General features: G+C 51.7%; 2 protein-coding genes across 7 annotated transcripts in view; both read left to right on the forward strand.

The window, feature by feature from the left end:
* The window catches only part of Fam193b (family with sequence similarity 193 member B), a 31,704-nt gene extending 26,556 nt beyond the window's left edge, over nt 1–5,148 (forward strand). For all 6 annotated transcript variants that reach the window (XM_026398216.2, XM_026398217.2, XM_077801342.1 and 3 more), the window contains 4 exons: nt 457–1,477; nt 1,632–1,707; nt 2,553–2,650; nt 4,751–5,148. In XM_026398216.2, coding sequence (XP_026254001.2) covers nt 457–1,477; nt 1,632–1,707; nt 2,553–2,649 — 1,194 coding nt within the window. In that variant the 3' untranslated portion in view covers nt 2,650; nt 4,751–5,148. The remainder of the gene's footprint in view (nt 1–456; nt 1,478–1,631; nt 1,708–2,552; nt 2,651–4,750) is intronic.
* Nucleotides 5,149–7,480: 2,332 nt separating this feature from the next.
* Ddx41 (DEAD-box helicase 41) lies at nt 7,481–13,277 on the forward strand. The gene is made up of 17 exons (XM_026398167.2): nt 7,481–7,522; nt 7,614–7,724; nt 8,071–8,230; nt 8,324–8,398; nt 8,528–8,588; nt 8,709–8,845; nt 9,228–9,300; nt 9,432–9,585; nt 9,660–9,796; nt 11,039–11,201; nt 11,426–11,557; nt 11,798–11,869; nt 11,991–12,087; nt 12,220–12,369; nt 12,471–12,542; nt 12,656–12,766; nt 12,933–13,277. Exons 1-17 carry the CDS (start codon nt 7,496–7,498, stop codon nt 13,067–13,069), a joined length of 1,869 nt encoding a protein of 622 aa, XP_026253952.1. The 5' UTR covers nt 7,481–7,495; the 3' UTR covers nt 13,070–13,277.
* The last annotated feature ends 453 nt before the right edge of the window (nt 13,278–13,730 follow it).

A 13,730-nucleotide genomic window follows, 5' to 3' on the forward strand; every position in this document is an offset into this window, starting at 1 on the left:
ACTTTTCCCCTCCCGCCTGCAGAATTGGAGAGACTGCCTCTCCAGCAGCCATGTTCCTCACATGAATCCCCATTTTGGTCTTCAGAATTATTGTCCCCATTTTGATGAGTCCACAGGGACCCAACTGGTAAGTATATGAGTTGCTCAAGTTAAGTTCACACACAACTCAGGCCAGGGAGGCAGAACCTGTCTCTTTGAGTCCCAGCCTTCTTAGGCTGTAGGACCAACACAGGGGCTTGGTATGAACAAACTATAAAAACCTTACTCTCTGGGGAGGGCAAACCTGTCTGATCACATTTCACCCTCATTCCGGCAGTGTCAGGGAACAGGCCAGGATTGTGAGGCTGTGTCTCCAGCAAGTTAGTGGCAAAGCTGGGTCCCAGACCGATGTGTCCAGTGTCATATTGTGTCTGATAGCTGACAGACCTCTGCTGAAACTGCCTCTTGTATTGGCAGGAAAAAGAGAAGGCCCAGTTGGCAGCAGAAACTCTGAAGCAGGCAAATCGTGTTTCTGGAAGCCAGGAGCCAAGGCCTGCCAGGGAAAGGCTCTTGGAGTGGCCTGACCAGGAATTGGATCGAGTCAACAGCTTCCTGAGCAGCCGTCTGCAAGAGATCAAGAACACTGTCAAAGACTCCATCCGTGCCAGCTTCAGTGTGTGTGAGCTCAGCATGGACAGCAATGGCTTCTCTAAGGAGGGGGCTGCTGAGCCTGAGCCCCAAACTGTATCCCCCTCAAACCTCAATGGCTCCTCAGAGCAACGGCCTGACATCAACCTTGACCTGTCCCCTTTGACTTTGGGCTCTCCCCAGAGCCACACGTTACAAGCGCCAGGTGAGCCGGCCCCACCGTGGGCAGAAATGAGAGGTCCCCACCCACCATGGACAGAGGTGAGGGGTCCCCCTCCTGGTATCATGCCTGAGAATGGGCTAGTGAGGAGACTCAACACCGTGCCCAACCTGTCCCGGGTGATTTGGGTCAAGACGCCCAAACCAGGCAACCCTAGTTCTGAGGATTCAAGCTCAAAGGAGGTCCCCAGTTGCAAGCAGGAGCTGCCTGAGCCTGTGGCCACAGGTGGGAAGCCACGGAAAGGCAAAAAACAGGGTAGTCAGGCCAAGAAGAACGAGGTGAACCTGGCCTCCCATCCTGCAGCCAACACAGAGGTTCCCAGTGCCAAGAGCCAGATGTCTGGCCCCAAGCAACCAGGCAAGGCCCCAGAGCTTCCCAACACAGGCAGCTGTGCTGAGGCTGCAGAGGGCAGCCGAGGGAGCCGTCCAGTATCAGGTTGGGCTGACAGCCCCAAAACTGAGAAGGAGAAGGGCAACTCCTGGCGGAACTGGCCAAGTGAGGTCAAGGCACGTCCTTCAGAGCTGGAGTCTGTACAACCCCCAGGCTCAGCAAGGCCACAGAGCTTACCCCAGGGCAAGAGCCGCAGCCGCAGGAGCCGCAACAAGCAGGAGAAGTCAGCCTCCTCGTTGGGTGAGTGCACCAGGAACCAAGTGGCTGGCCCCGCACCCCCCAACCAGGCCACAGGGTGGAGGGCAGTCCTCGTGTATGGGCAGTGCTGCCCCCCAGAGCATGACCCCAGAGGCTTGGCTGTGGGCACTGAGCCCTCCTGGCTCTGTCTTCCTAGACGATGTGTTCCTGCCTAAGGACATGGATGGGGCGGAGATGGATGAGACTGACCGAGAGGTGGAGTACTTCAAGAGGTAGGTGTGGGCTCACAATTCTCCCACTTTGCAAGGGGAGCCCTTGCCTATACCCAAGTCCCATATTGTACCTTGAACTTTAGAAAGGCCTACTCCCTGACTTTTTGGGGTACCTCACTACCCCTTCAGGCCCTGCCACCTAGCTGGTCTGCTGGAACCCAGGGAGCCACTTTCCAGAATGGAACATCTAGGAAGGAGCAAGGCATAGGGAGGATGTGACACATCAGGCACCCCCAGATCTGGGCTTTTTCCAGCTTTTATTCACTCTTTAGTCATTTATATTTCCTCTACTATGACTGGGCAATCAAGACAAGGAGAGATCGAGAAGTATTCAGCACAGTGATCAGTGCTATTAGAGGTGTAAGAGCATGAGGGGGTACATGATGGGAAGAGGATGGGGGCTTCAAACCAAGCTGGGGAGCAGAGGCAGGCCAAGAAGCTTTCCTAGGAGAGGTGATACCCAAGCTGAAACCTGAAAATTAAAACTGAGTTGACCAGGGAAAGCATAAGGCATTTGAAGTGTGGCCAGGGTGTACCAAGGTCTGAGGGTAAGGGAAGCAAGCATACTTAGAGAAATAGAAGCCCACCCCATATGTTAGAGAATGAACTATGAGGTTAGGAAAGGAGCTTGAATCTCAGGTGGGGGTGGTCTTCCTGTCACCCTGGCCTCATGGGCAGTGATTCCTGAGCCAGCAGAGCTCCCATGCCTGCCAGACCCTGATACTTGGGAGCACAGAGGTTGTGTTACATCAGCTGGTTTCTTAGTGGAACACCTAGTGTCTGGAAGAGGGGTCCAGAGAGGAAGGGAGGGAACCTCTGATATGCTTCTTCCTGTCTCCCAACAGGTTCTGTTTGGATTCAGCAAAGCAAACTCGTCAGAAAGTTGCTGTGAACTGGACCAATTTTAGCCTCAAGAAAACTGCTCCCAGCACAGCTCAGTGAGGTAGAGACCCCAGGTTACTTGCATCCCCTATTCTCTGCCATCTTATGTGCCCATTCTCTGCTTTGGGCAAGGGGTTTGGATTTGGGGCTTGTTGGCCGTGGTCTCTGTACCTCTACAACAACCCCACATAAGCCAGTTGGCAGTGTCCAAAAATCTAGACCCCGTCTCTTTTCCTGCAGCCACCCAACCCAGGCCTCTGTTGCTGCACTACTCCTTTCTGGCAGACCCTTCTCCTGCAGGGTCCCTTCACGGACTGCCATCCCTGGGCTATCACCACCAAGGCTTATGCCCTCTACCAGCTGCCAGGCAGCTGCAGAACCCCTGGGGCTGCCCTCTATCCTTATACAATCAGGCCTTGGGTTTGGATCCCACTTGCTTAGCATGGTTCTTCAATGCAGATGATGAGAGTGGCTTCCAGCTGAAGCAGTGTGAAAAGAGAGCCAGCCCCAAGGGAGCAGTGAAGGGCAGATGAGTGAGAACAAGGATTTGTAGATATGGAGGATTTTATTGTGGGAAAAGTTCCCTGAAGAAGATAGTAACCAAGCTGCCTCCAGGAAGAAGAGACCCAGCCTCCAGATGGCTCTGGCCTTCCCTCCAACTCCCTGCATAGTTCCTTTTGTCTATTTTTTTATTTTAATTTTTAATTTTTAAATTTTTGGTTCTGGGATTGAACTCAGGACACTTTACCACTGAGCTACATCCCTAATCCTTTATTTATTTATTTATTTAAAATTTTTTAATTTTTAAAAATTTTTTAAGTATAGATGGATACAACACAATGCCTTTATTTTTATGTGGTGCTGAGGATCGAACCCAGGTCCCTCCCGTGCTAGACGAGCGCTCTACTGCTGAGCCACAATTCCAGCCCCAATCCATTTTATTTTTTACTTTTAAACAGGGTCTCGTTAAATTACTGAGAGTCTTGCTAAAAATTGCTGAGGCTGGCCTCGTATTTGCAATCCTCACATCTTGGCCTCCCACATCTCTGGGATTATATATACCACCACATCTGGCTGGTCTGAAATATTGACGTTGTATGATATTAGACTGGGTACACACCCTAGGAGAAGGCATTTGTCTGGGAACTTAGTGCAGAAAAGGGCAGCTGGCAGGTGCACCTTAGTGCTGGGCTTGGGGCCTTGCAGTTGTGCACTTTCCTGTCTTAACCCTGAGTTGTGCCCCTGGGGTAACTATACACTTACCCTTCAAGACGGTGGAAAGCTGGGGTAGGTAAGCTGAGCTCATTACCCCCACCCCTGTTCTTCTCTTTCCAGTGCCAGAACAACTCTCTGAGCTGAAGTAACAGGCTTCCTGGACCCTCATCTCCCTAGGGACAGCCTGGAGAACCTGAAGCCAAGGCAGTCTTCAGGGCTGCACTCAGTGTGGCATCCTTGTGCTGTCTCTACCTCAGGACTCTCTTATTTAGACTCCCCTCAGCCCTCTGCTGGGGATGCTGTGCTCCCTGATCCACAAGATATCCATACCCTAGGATCATCTTCCAGGGTTAAGGTGTCTTCCTGCCTCTTTTCCACCTCCACAGAATCAGGAGTAGCAGAGACCCAGGCACTTCAACTGTTATTTTCCTAATGAGAGAAAAAGGGTCACATCTCCCATAAGCCAAATTCCACTGTCATTCAGGAAGCCATATCCAACCATCTTCTCCCACCTTGGCTGATCTCTAAAACATGCTCTATGCATGAGAAAGCAGTGCTGGCATGGACTTGGGACCTAGCCCAGGCTGTGTCCCTAGAGCCTAAGGCAGGAATATGAGTACAGAGCTGGCTTTGTCTGGTACCTGCCAGTGGGAGAGCAGATAACTAGTAGCTACTTAGTCCTGGCCCAGAAGGGTATTCTGCAGCAGGGATCCTAAGATCCTCAGAAACTATCCCTCACATTCCAGAAACCCAGCCCAGGACTAGGGTTCTTTGCCTCCCTTAAGAAGGGTCTTAACCTTCTTCTACTTGAGGTGATCCAGGGAATCTATTCAGCATTTTCAGCCTAAGGAACAAAAATAGGAGACCATTGTTCTTACCTCCACAGGGACCCAGAGTCCGTGGATCACTGTTCTCACTGTGATCCTACTCTTTTATGCTTTCTCAGCCCTGCCTAGGTCAAGCTTCTTCAGGGCATCCTGAGGCCCCGACTGCCAGCTGAAGGTCTACAGTTTTTCCTCCCGCGTGTCCTGCCCACCGGCCCTGACCCCTCCCTGCTCCTGCCATCCTGGACCAACCAAACGCTGAATGGATGCTGTGCTGTGCTAGAGTCCCTCAGGACCTCGGCAGAGCCGCTTCCTGGTGCTATGCAGCCTCCACACTCAGAACCTGGGGACTGGGCTGGCCTGTGCTGTGGGCCAGGGGCTGATGGTACTGCTGGCCCAACACTGCTCTCTTTGTGTTCAGTTTTTTGTTTTTGTTTTTATTTTATTTTTTTTCAATTCTTTACTTTTGATACTGTGAAGATCTTTCATGCTGAAAGATAAAGCAACATTTGGACACAGAGTTGATGTGAATGGTGATTTGCTGGTCTGGGTGGGGGGTGGGGTGCCAAATATACTCAGAAGCATGGGATCACCTTAGTCACTAATCCATTGTCAGCAGTTTGTCCTGATTTCTATTAAATCCTTAGAATTCTTCAAAGCAATCCTAAATGGAACAGTTAGTCCATTTTACAGTTGAGGAAAGTGACTCCACTGAACTCTGACCAAGCAGGACTGAGCAAAGGCCTATGTAACTGTGGGGTCTGTGCCCTTTCCTCCTGTTGGAGGGACTTTGGTATGTGAGTTTGAAGCAGCCCCTCCCAGCTGTATGTCTCAGCTTGCCCCTTGACAAGATGGGTGATCTGCAAGTTAGATGTGGTCTTTCTGCAAGCAAGGGTCTAGGAAAGATCGTGGGCCTCTATGGACAGTGCCCAATAGCCTGGCAAGTTACAGGTTCCTTACGCTGCCTTAATTTAGTCAGGGAAAGTTGAGGGTAAAATGATTTTTTATAAATTAGATCTGATTTCCTAGAGGGAATGGGACATGTAGTCTAAGATAATGAACCAGTCTGTAAAGTCAAGCAAACTGTCTCATCCCCCAAATGGAAGGAGGTGTTTTGGAAATTCAGATTTAAATATGTATATCCTAAAATGACTCACATACATTTATGTCCAAGTTCCCTATCTCCAAAGTAGTTTTCGTTACTAAAGCCAACTCTTAACTTGAGCTTATGTGGGGTGTTCTGTGTCTAGAGGAGAGTTCTATAACTGGCAAGAAGGCTCATGGAGCTTTATAAACAGGACCAGAAATCACAACCTCCCCTCCCCACCCCCAGGTTGAGCCCCACCATGATACTGTGTGAATGTGTTTTCTAAAGAAGGGAAACAGCATTTGACCACGTGCAAGCAATTCCTGGTCCCTGATTTGTTCCAGTCTCTGAGGAAGTGTGAACACTTCCTTGTGAAACCTTTCTCTTATATTTATTTGTGTTCCTCTTCCTGCCATTCTTGCACCAAGCTCCTGCCTTAAAGTTGAATTAGCATAGCTGTCCAAAATGTGGCTCCATCATGCCAAAAAATGAAGACCTGATCAAATAGTCCGTTTGCTTACAGAGAAAAGCTTATGTGAGTGGCATTCAGGGTCTTTTGTGCCTGGATGCCTGATGCTTAGCGCTCATCCCAGCCATGCAGTTTCTAGTTAGGCTTACTACCTGTAGGATTCCCAACATTTTTTTCTCTCATCTTTCCCTCTTCCCCAATTATCTTCCTTCATAAATTCCTATTAATCCCACATCTCAGATGAGAAGCCATTTGTCCTGCCTTTTTTCCAAACATGGTTCGTTTTCTGCCTTCTCAACTAATCCACAAAACATCTCACATGCCAAGTATATTGTCTTGTTCATCCTTTATATGCTTCAGCACTATGCACGTGCCCAGCATTTACTCCTATTAAACATGAATGAAGGAAACCATGTTATTCCTCTTTACTAGTCCCCAATGAAATTGAATTTATAACTTAACAATCACTGCCCTGCAACATCTGGGCCCAGTATCCTTTTCCTACCATGTCCCTGGTTACCCCGGCCTCTCACCAGCCATGGTGATCTCTTTATTCCCTGAAGAATGTATGTACTTGCACATCACCAGACCTTTACTCCTGCTGTACTCTTGCTCAGGAAGCCTCTATTTTCCACTCCCTGCAATGAGATTCCCACACTTCCCTGGAAACTCAAATCCAGTGTTTGCTCTAAGTCTTCTAGTTGGTCACTCTGATCTCTATTATAGGATTTACAACAGTCATCATTTACATATGTACAGGGCCTCAATTAAAAACCATTGTCATCAGGATTTTATTTATCCCTCACTGCGTGGTCTCATAGATGAAACCAGTCAGAGCGGTTGTGGGTGTTCGGGGTCATTTATTCATCAAGCCCCACCCTGCTCCTGTGGAGACAGTGGCAGGATCCCAGCTTGCCAGATCCGGGAGCCCCGGGTCACTAGAGGGCTTAATATTCGCTGGCCGCGGCGTACTAATGGCGTCATGCTTTAGGTCTGGCTAGGTTAACCTGGCAGGCTGCCCTTCTCCCTTCCGGGTCAGTCTCCACTGGGAGTCTTCTGGATGGGTTTGAACCTTTGCGCATGCTCCAAATCCTCCAGTATCCTATACGTCGTACCTGATGTCTTAGGCCCTGGCAACAGTGGCGTAGCCACTCACAGCCCCGCCCCCACCTCCTGAGGAAATTTGTCCCTCTGCGCGATCCGGCTCTCCAAGATCGTTGCTAGGCGCCGACGTCCGCTTCTTCTCATCGGATTGGATGTCGCTCAAAGATGAGGCGTGGTTTGCCGTGGCGCGCATGCGTGCGACAAAGGATGGAGGAGTCGGAACCCGAGCGGAAGGTGGGAACGAGGCTGGGGCCCACGCGGGTGGGGAGAGGGAGTGAAGGTGGGGGCGATGTGGAGTTCGGGTCTAATTCGCTTGTATCTGTAGCGCGCCCGCCCGGACGACGCGACCGCAGGAGGAAGCCGCTCCGAGGATGAGGATGAGGACGATGAGGATTACGTGCCCTATGTGCCGCTGCGACAGCGCCGACAACTTCTGGTGAGGGATCAGGGTCGGAGGAGGAATGGGGGCGTGACCACCGGGTTTCATTGGGATTGGAGGAGGCGCTGGCCTTCCCCAAGTTCAGAGATGATCTGAGAACTAAGTTTCTGTACACGGGTAGCCCCGGGGCAAAGGAAGGACTTGCGATCGGGCCTGAGGAGTAAGGCAGTCTGCTCCTCCAGGCACAGGTCCCACACTTAAAAGCCCGGATCCTGATGCAGTCTCCCCGGGGACCATACTACCCTCGCCCCGAGACAGACAGACACACACACGCGCACACACACGCGCACACACACACACACCACTTTGGACTTGATTCTGAGAGACACTGGTGGAACCACAGCTCCAGAAACTGCTGCAGCGAAGACGCAAGGGAGCTGCAGAGGAAGAGCAGCAGGACAGCAGCAGTGAGCCCCGAGGAGATGAGGACGACATCCCTTTGGGCCCTCAGTCCAACGTCAGCCTCCTGGATCAGCATCAGCACCTCAAAGAGAAGGCTGAAGGTGGATTGGGCAACACTGCCTGATCAGGGAGGAGGTACTAACCAACCTTAGTGCCTTATTTTGGTGTCTCACATCTTCGGGTTCTTTTCTCAGCACGCAAGGAATCTGCCAAGGAGAAGCAACTAAAGGAAGAAGAAAAGATTCTGGAGAGTGTGGCTGAAGGCCGAGGTAGGGTTGTAGCTAGGACAATAAGGAGGTGGATTGAACCATCTCCCCGCAACCCCAGGCATTTAATATCTCATAGGATCTGGCCTCTGGGAAACAGGAGCCAGCCCTGAGTTATGTTTGTTTTCTCAGCCTTGATGTCAGTGAAGGAGATGGCCAAGGGCATTACATATGATGACCCAATCAAAACCAGGTATGTCTTTCCAGACTGTTCAGTTGCCCATACTTAGGATGGTGTGTGGCTGAGACTAGCAGTGACACCCCAAGCCCAGCTGTTCCAAGGCCTCTGTTGAACCCTACCACCCACCCACAGTTGGACACCACCCCGTTACGTCCTGAGCATGTCTGAAGAGCGGCATGAACGAGTTCGGAAGAAGTACCACATCCTGGTGGAGGGAGATGGTATCCCACCACCCATCAAGAGCTTTAAGGAAATGAAGTTTCCTGCAGGTATCTGGGAACAGAGAGGAAATACTACATTTTTCTAATCGAGTCTTGGTGAGGTGTGCCTTAGCCTCCACTGAGCTCAGCATTGTCAGTGTTGAGTCCAGACAATAAGAATGGAGAGATTTAAAAAGGGATATCCTTAGGCTTATTTTTCAACTGTCCCAACTGTATATGTTCTCTGTCTTCTGTAACAGAGTTTCACTGGGAAACTGCTATTGGGTTTAGATAGCTGTGGGTGTGAATACTGGCTCCAGCAAGCCCATTGGCATTGGACAAGTCTCTCTTCCTTTCTCTCCCTGAGCCTGTTTCATCACTTGCAGCTTGTGGGGTAGTGCTGATCTTACAGGCTCTAGGACTCTGATAAAGCACTTGCTGTTTCCCACAGCCATCCTGCGAGGCCTAAAGAAAAAAGGCATTCTCCACCCAACACCTATTCAGATCCAAGGTATCCCTACCATGTGAGTATGGACCATGGACTTGGGGTCCCTGAGGAAAGCAGTGACAGGGAGAAGCAATAACCAAGTGTCTAACTGGAGAAGTAGTTGCTGTTTCCTGCTGGACCTGGCCCTCAGGCTATCTTCTCCTACAGTCTTTCAGGCAGGGACATGATTGGCATTGCCTTCACGGGGTCAGGCAAGACGTTGGTGTTCACACTGCCCGTCATCATGTTCTGTCTGGAACAAGAGAAGCGGTTGCCTTTCTCTAAGCGTGAGGGGCCCTATGGACTCATCATCTGCCCCTCGGTAAGATGGGCTGGACTGGAGGGCAGGGTAGAGACTGGGATCACCTGGTGCCAGCTTTATCTTTGTGCCTACAGCGGGAACTGGCCCGGCAAACTCATGGCATCCTGGAATATTACTGCCGCCTGCTGCAGGAGGACAGCTCACCTCTCCTGCGCTGTGCTCTCTGCATTGGGGGCATGTCTGTCAAAGAGCAGATGGAAACCATCCGACAGTACGTACAGGCACCCCTGCCCCACACCCCTCCACAAAGTCCCCAGAGAAGCTTAATTTAGCCATTTTGCAGATACTCACAGAAGTCTCCTGTTGGGGCCCAGCTCTTAAGGACCCTAAAGTCTTATGGGGAGGTGGATTGAGGTGAGACAGAGACATATGGCCAGGTACTGTGGGAACACAGTAAATGGAATGGCCTAGGCATCTTGAAGGTAGGAGGTCAGAGAAAGCTCTGCAGGAATGGTGATATTTGAATTTTGAAGAGAGGCAATTCAAGCAGAAAACACAGAAGTAGGGATCAGGGGTGTCCAGAAAAGTCAGGGTTGTTCATTGCAGTCAACCAAGGAGGCTGGGGCACTAGATCAAGGATAGATCAGAGTGGCATGCCCTTTCCACACAGTTCAGACCGCATAGATGTTGCCAGATGCCATGGACCAAGCCTTGGGGTCACTGATGGGCCAGACCCCATTCCTATTTCTGAGGCATTTTCAATCTTGGGGAAGATGCAGGCGCAGAAAAGATGAAGTCAGTACTGGGAAAGTGAGCCAAGTGGGGCTGGGAATGTGGCTCAAGCGGTAGCGCGCTCGTCTGGCATGCGTGCGGCCCGGGTTCGATCCTCAGCACCACATACCAACAAAGATGTTGTGTCCGCCGAGAACTAAGAAATAAATATTAAAAATTCTCTCTCTCTCTCTCTCTCTCTCTCTCTCTCTCTCTCTCTCTCTCTCTCTCTCTCTCCTCTCTCACTCTCTCTTTAAAAAAAAATAAGAAGAGAATGTTATATTAAAAAAAATAATAATAATTGCTTTAAAAAAAAAAAAGAAAAAGAAAGTGAGCCAAGCAAGCCTCCAAAGGGGCTGCAGGAGCCTGGGGTAAAGCCTCTGCAGAGTTTCAGTGTAGCTTTCCTGGGGCTAGGAGAGTGACCTGAGAAAAGGAGGAAGGTGTCTAAGGCCAAGGGCTGGCAAGAAAGTTGTAAGACCTTTATTTTATTTTTATGTGGTGCTGAGGATCGAACCCAGTGCCTCGCGTGTACTAGGCGAGCGCTCCACCACTGAGCCACAACCCCAGCCCCTGCAGGCCCATCATATGCCGTATGTATAGGGCAGAATATGGAGAGTAACAAGCAGAGGACAGGGGAGGAGAGTGAGGAGAGAAATCCTAGAGCAGAACAGAGGCAGGATGCCATCTCTTGGTAGGTGATAGGCAAGTAGCCCCAACCTCAGGGTCTCTCCTTGGTTCTCAGTGGTGTACATATGATGGTGGCCACCCCTGGACGCCTCATGGATTTACTACAAAAGAAGATGGTCAGCCTAGACATCTGTCGCTACCTGGCCCTGGATGAGGCTGACCGCATGATTGACATGGGTTTTGAGGGCGACATCCGCACCATCTTTTCCTACTTCAAGGTGCCTCCCCCGACCTTTCCAGGGATTCCTGTGCTGCCCCCCGCCCCATGCATACCACATTCAATTATGGAGGGCCCTGAGCCTCTGCACTGCCCCATCCTCTGCTCCTACTTCAACGGGGCTATATCCCAGCTGCTTAGTATCCCCAGAACCTATCCCCTACACATCTTGGCCCATCCCCACCAGCCCTGCATGCTTTAGCCCCAGCCTCCACCCTTCCTCAGGGCCAGCGGCAGACTCTACTCTTCAGTGCTACCATGCCAAAGAAGATTCAGAACTTTGCCAAGAGTGCCCTGGTAAAGCCTGTTACCATCAATGTGGGGCGTGCTGGGGCCGCCAGCCTGGATGTCATTCAGGTGAGCAGGCATTCTTGGTGAACAGTCTCTCACCGGTGAGGACTGCATCTGGTGAAACTGATTGGAAAAAGGGGTTCACTTCATGTTAATTGGAACCCCTTGCTCTTAGGGGTTCCGGCTCTTGGTGGCAAGAGGCATCTAGTTATCTCCTGGCTCAGATTAGAAACCCAGCCTTCTTTGGCAGGGTCGTGGCCAGTGACCCTAACCTTGAGATCACCTGACCTGGCCTCTTTCTGGCAGGAGGTGGAATACGTGAAGGAAGAGGCCAAGATGGTATACCTGCTTGAGTGCCTGCAGAAGACCCCCCCTCCTGTGAGTGCAGCCAGTCCAGGCTAGTGCCAGAGTCCCAGGACAAGGAAGAGGGTAGTAGGGACTGCATGCTGGGGTAAAGCTGGAGGAACACCCTGTGACTAGAGTTGGCCTTCCTGCGTAGGTGCTCATCTTTGCAGAGAAGAAGGCTGATGTGGACGCCATCCATGAGTATCTGCTGCTCAAGGGGGTTGAGGCTGTTGCCATCCATGGGGGCAAAGGTCAGGACAGTGCATGCATTAGCGTGAACCCTGATGCTATAGCAACCCATCACCTATCCCTTCCCCTGCCTGACCTGCTTGCTTCCAAAACTCCCTCCCTAACTCTGATAGCTGTTGCCTGACCCTCCCTAGACCAGGAGGAACGGACCAAAGCCATTGAGGCATTCCGGGAGGGCAAGAAGGATGTCCTGGTGGCCACAGATGTGGCCTCCAAAGGCCTGGACTTCCCTGCTATCCAGCACGTCATCAATTACGACATGCCTGAGGAAATCGAGAACTACGGTGGGGAACTTCAGGGACCAGGGGTGTGGGGTAGACAGAAGGACCAGGCCAGGTCCCCACCCTGGTGCAGTGAGCTAGAGGCTCTGTCCTTCTCTTTTCAGTGCACCGAATTGGCCGCACAGGGCGCTCAGGAAACACAGGCATTGCTACGACCTTCATTAACAAGGCCTGTGGTGAGTCTGTCAGCAGAGCCAACTCAGCTGAACCCCAGGTCCTCCACCTATGGCTACCCAGGTTCTGACTGTGGGACCCAGGGTAGGGCTTGATGGTTCTTCTTTCCCCCTAGATGAGTCAGTGCTGATGGATCTCAAGGCCCTGCTGCTAGAGGCTAAGCAGAAGGTGCCACCTGTACTACAAGTGCTGCACCCCGGGGACGAGTCCATGCTGGACATTGGAGGTGAATGCTGAGCAGGCGCAAGTTCTCTGGGGTTGGGGGCAGAACACCACAAAACAAATCCATACTAGATATTGGTGGACTAGGGGGACCTAATTGGGAGAGGGAAAAAGGTCCAGGGCCTGGATTCTGACCCTGTGACTTTGCTAACCCTGCCCCATCCCTCCAGGAGAACGTGGTTGTGCCTTCTGTGGGGGCCTGGGCCATCGGATCACTGACTGCCCCAAACTTGAGGCCATGCAGACCAAGCAGGTCAGCAACATTGGCCGCAAGGACTACCTGGCCCACAGCTCCATGGACTTCTGAGCCGTCTGTCTTCCCTTCTTTATCTCCAAGAGGCCTCAGTTCCAGGACTCAGCCACCCTGTGTGCACACAGACACCAGCCCCGTGGACAAGAAGCCAGCATCTTGGCCCAGCTGGCCTGGGCTGTTCCCTGTACCCCAGCCACCCCAAAATTACTATTTTTGTTCTCCTTCCCTTCAGCTGTCATTAAAGCACAAGCCCCCTCTCTCAGCCCCAGCCCTACCTCAGTGTCTCTGCCGTCAGTCCTCTGAATCCTGGACAGGCCTCGCCTTCCAGCCTCCAGCAGCCCTCCTACTCCCCCTCCCAGCACCTACCCTCATGTTGGCTATGGAAGGAAATGCCAGTCAGTGTCCCTCCTGGGTGCTCAGAGGTGTGAGGACCATGAATCACAGAGGGGCCAAGGGGAAATAGCTGAGCCTCTGGTCCCCCTGGCTGGCTGGCTTAACTGTCAGCCTCTCTCTTCCTGTCAATTTATGTTGCTCTGGGGGCTTCTGGAACCCCTTGGCAGGCTGCTTCCTGCCTTTGCCCCTCCCTGCCTGTGCGTATTCCCCGTCAGAAACACTTAGTTCCATTCACCAAGGAGGCAGCAGATACCACAGGACTGCCAATCAGGCCACAAGCACCCTATGGGGGCTGCAAGGACCCAGACAAGCCCGGCAGAAA

The sequence above is a fragment of the Urocitellus parryii genome, chromosome 1 (genome assembly GCF_045843805.1).
Source record: "Urocitellus parryii isolate mUroPar1 chromosome 1, mUroPar1.hap1, whole genome shotgun sequence".
Classification (NCBI taxonomy): Eukaryota; Metazoa; Chordata; class Mammalia; order Rodentia; family Sciuridae; genus Urocitellus; species Urocitellus parryii.